Source organism: Saccostrea echinata, unplaced genomic scaffold (assembly GCF_033153115.1).
Source record: "Saccostrea echinata isolate AGI-Se365-2 ecotype Australia unplaced genomic scaffold, CSIRO_AGI_Sech_v1 ptg000006l, whole genome shotgun sequence".
Taxonomy (NCBI): domain Eukaryota; kingdom Metazoa; phylum Mollusca; class Bivalvia; order Ostreida; family Ostreidae; genus Saccostrea; species Saccostrea echinata.
The window spans coordinates 2,397,963-2,401,148 of NW_026889755.1; the positions used below are offsets into that span (position 1 = coordinate 2,397,963).

The following is a 3,186-nucleotide window of genomic DNA, read 5'->3' on the forward strand; positions in this document are numbered from 1 at the left end:
TATACTTCTTTGCAATCTTGCTAAATTGATTCCCATTGCTTGAATTTTGTTGAGATGACTGTAATTATAGCTGAGGGTCATGATAATCTCTACCATCATATTACCATACGACCTTAAACAAACAATCAAGGCATGAGATCATGACAGACCCCTTCTTCTCAAGCAACCTTTGCCAAAGTATGTCCTGGTGTTTAATCCAAAACCAAAATTTTGTCAGAATTATATAATTTGAACTCTCTAACCTTTGTCTTGTCTGAATTACTTTTCTAGGTGGTCAAGAAATTATCATAAAAATTTTTAAAAAAAAAAAGAACCTTCAGATATTGACAAAACCACAGACAGATGGACATGTTGATTCTAATATACCCCTCGAACTTTGAGGGGTATAATAAAAGACTGGGACAAAGGGAATGAGGGAGGGGGCATTCTTACGCATCTACCTCTAAAACGTTTTACTTCGGTGCCCCATTGTATTTAATGCAAAGTCTTATCAAATGCGCAGTACACCATTTTATGATCTGACCAGTATGCTTCAATCACATCTGTTCCACATGGGGATATGTTTGTAAAAATCAAGTCAAGTTTAGAACCAGAGTCATGAGTAGTCTTACTCACAATTTGTTTACAATTAAAGCCTTTTTCCATAAATGTTAAAAATTCTGTTTGCCCAGAAAACAAATCAAAATTAAAATCTCCTAAGAATACCAAGTCTCTCTGGTCATCAATCAAGGGTTTTATATGCATTTCCACAAGTTGTTTAAAATCCCCAAAAGAGCAAGATGGATATTTGTAAATTACTACAACTTGGACATCTCTACTTTGGTTTAGTTGTATATTTACCATTATGAACTCCATAGAACCACTATTCAGCTTTGAGATGCAGGTTGTTTTGTAATCATTTTTCACATATATTGCTGTTCCATGATGTGGACGTCTATCCAGATTATCTGTACACTCATGGTTAAATACTGCCGTGTATCCCTGTAGTTGATAATTTTCTGCTATATCTGCACTAGTTAATCTTGTCTCTGAGAATCCAACTACATCTGAAGCAACAATATTTGGTTCATTTTGAATTTGCACAAAGTGTTTATGAAGTGATCTACAAATGTTGAAAGCAAATCAACTTGGTATAATGGGACATAACAAAGTTGTAGTGGTACATCTTTTTTCATTCTTTCCATTTCCTCTACCACTTGTTCATCCATAGCCAATGCCTGCTCATTGAAATTTAGGATGTGAAGATGATCTACTGAACGTACCCGACTTAGTGCTACATAATGAATATGAGGATTTTTCCTTACTTTAGTCGGAGACAAATCAATCACAATTTCATCAACAGTGCAGCCTTGGGCTTTATGAACTGTTTTCCCTGCAGCTGGTCGTAATGGAAATTGAATTCTCTGAAAAGTATTGTAATTCAATACAAAAGACCGCTGAACTTCAAAAATTGGTATCCAGTCCTCAGTAATTCCATCATGAAACAAATGTTTGTATTTCTTGCGAGTTATTTTTCCAATAGCAGAGTCAAAAAAATTTACCCAAACGATGCTTGGTCTTGATATGCCTTCCATTCTCCTTTCAATTAATTGTACCTTACATGATGACCCATTTGTTAAACCATCAGATACATCAACATTGACTGAGATATCATATATCATCCCAACAGCAAGAGTCAATTTTTGCATCAGATTGGCAGTTTTGCTAACATCATCTGCTTTCAATAGAGACCTCAACAGCTTTTCCTTCAGTTCCTTTGAATAATCCTTAAGAACAGTATCCACTGAATTCACTGTCACCTTTTCTCCTTCAAGTTTTTCAATCAACTGATTGTTGTATGCATCTACTTTGGAATTCTGTGTAAAGAGATGAGGAGCATGATGTGGATAATTGTCACTCGTTTCTGTTATCATGCAGCTGTGTATTACGTTCATATCTTCTGCTGTCATTGCATTGTATCGAAGACGATTGAGAAGTTGAGCAAACTCAAGATCATCTTTTTGGCGCATTATTTCATCCAACTCAAAAATACAAAAATGTTCCTTCCAAAGATTGTTTGCAAGAGCTTGAGCATCATGATTTAAATCCTGAAAGATCCAACGGTCCATCACAGGTTTTAGTTGAAAGAAATCACCAACAGCTATGATGCTAATGCCACCAAATGGTTTCTTGATGCCTGTAAGAAGTTGTAGACGACTATCAATGAGTGCTAATGACCTATTTCCAACCATCGATATCTCATCAATTATGATCGATTTTAGGTTTTGGTACTTCGTACGAAAAGTATTCAATTCATCACAATGCAAGCTTTGCTGATTTTGATTAATTTTTTGATGGAAAGCAGATGCTATAGTTGCCCCTCCAATGTTGTATGCAGCCTTGCCAGTATAAGCACAAAGAAGTATTCTTATGTCATCTGGATTTTCACCTTCTATGGAACATAGATATCTGTGCAGAGCTTGATAAAGTGCTCTTATCAGAACAGATTTGCCAACACCAGCACCTCCAGATAGAAATGAATAAATAAGCTCTTTCTTTGTTTTGACCCACTGCAAGACATGATTAAAAAATTCCTGTTGCTTTACATATTTAGACTTCCTAAAAGTTTCAAGTATTCACTGTCTGGTAATCTAATAGAACTTTCTTCTGTTAGTTGTCTTGTTGATGGAATGCCAATATCTGATCCTATATCGTACCGTCTCTGTTCAATAGGCCTGTCAGGATTAAATTGAACAAAGTTTTCAGATTCAAGAGATCCCTCATTTTCATAATCTTTTTCTCTTTGTTGAGCATTTGGTGCCAATTCATCATAAGCTTCTGAAAAATCCTCAATTGCCATTTGCAAAGCTGCATCAAGTTGTTCAGCATTGAATTCATATTCCTTGATCCTGTGTGTAAGAAAAGACTTCTTCAGATGAAATGACTTCTCAAATGTGTCAGTTCCTGATATTAGATCAATGGATTCATTTCTCCAAGGCATAAACAACATAAGTTTTTCTCTATAGTAATTTTCTGGATCAGTTTTGATATTAAACCGCACATATCTAATTACCCTTGGTACTTTTCGTCGTCTTATTTTTATGCCATTTCTCAGAGTAACAAGTGTATCACTTTCACTAAAATCAAGATCTGAATTGTCTTCATCATCTGACTGATTGTCCTGATCATCATCATTCACTTCATTTT

General features: G+C 35.3%; 1 protein-coding gene across 1 annotated transcript; it reads right to left on the reverse strand.

Moving 5' to 3' along the window:
• Positions 1–1,040: 1,040 nt before the first annotated feature.
• LOC133180154 (ATP-dependent DNA helicase pif1-like) lies at positions 1,041–2,231 on the reverse strand. Its single transcript, XM_061314725.1, has one exon. The coding sequence runs from the start codon at positions 2,229–2,231 to the stop codon at positions 1,041–1,043; it is 1,191 nt and encodes a 396-aa protein (XP_061170709.1).
• Positions 2,232–3,186: the final 955 nt, after the last annotated feature.

Bases quoted from the DNA above. Each gene is read 5' to 3' on its own strand.
- LOC133180154 (XM_061314725.1), bottom strand. From the start codon at position 2,231: ATGGTTGGAAATAGGTCATTAGCACTCATTGATAGTCGTCTACAACTT.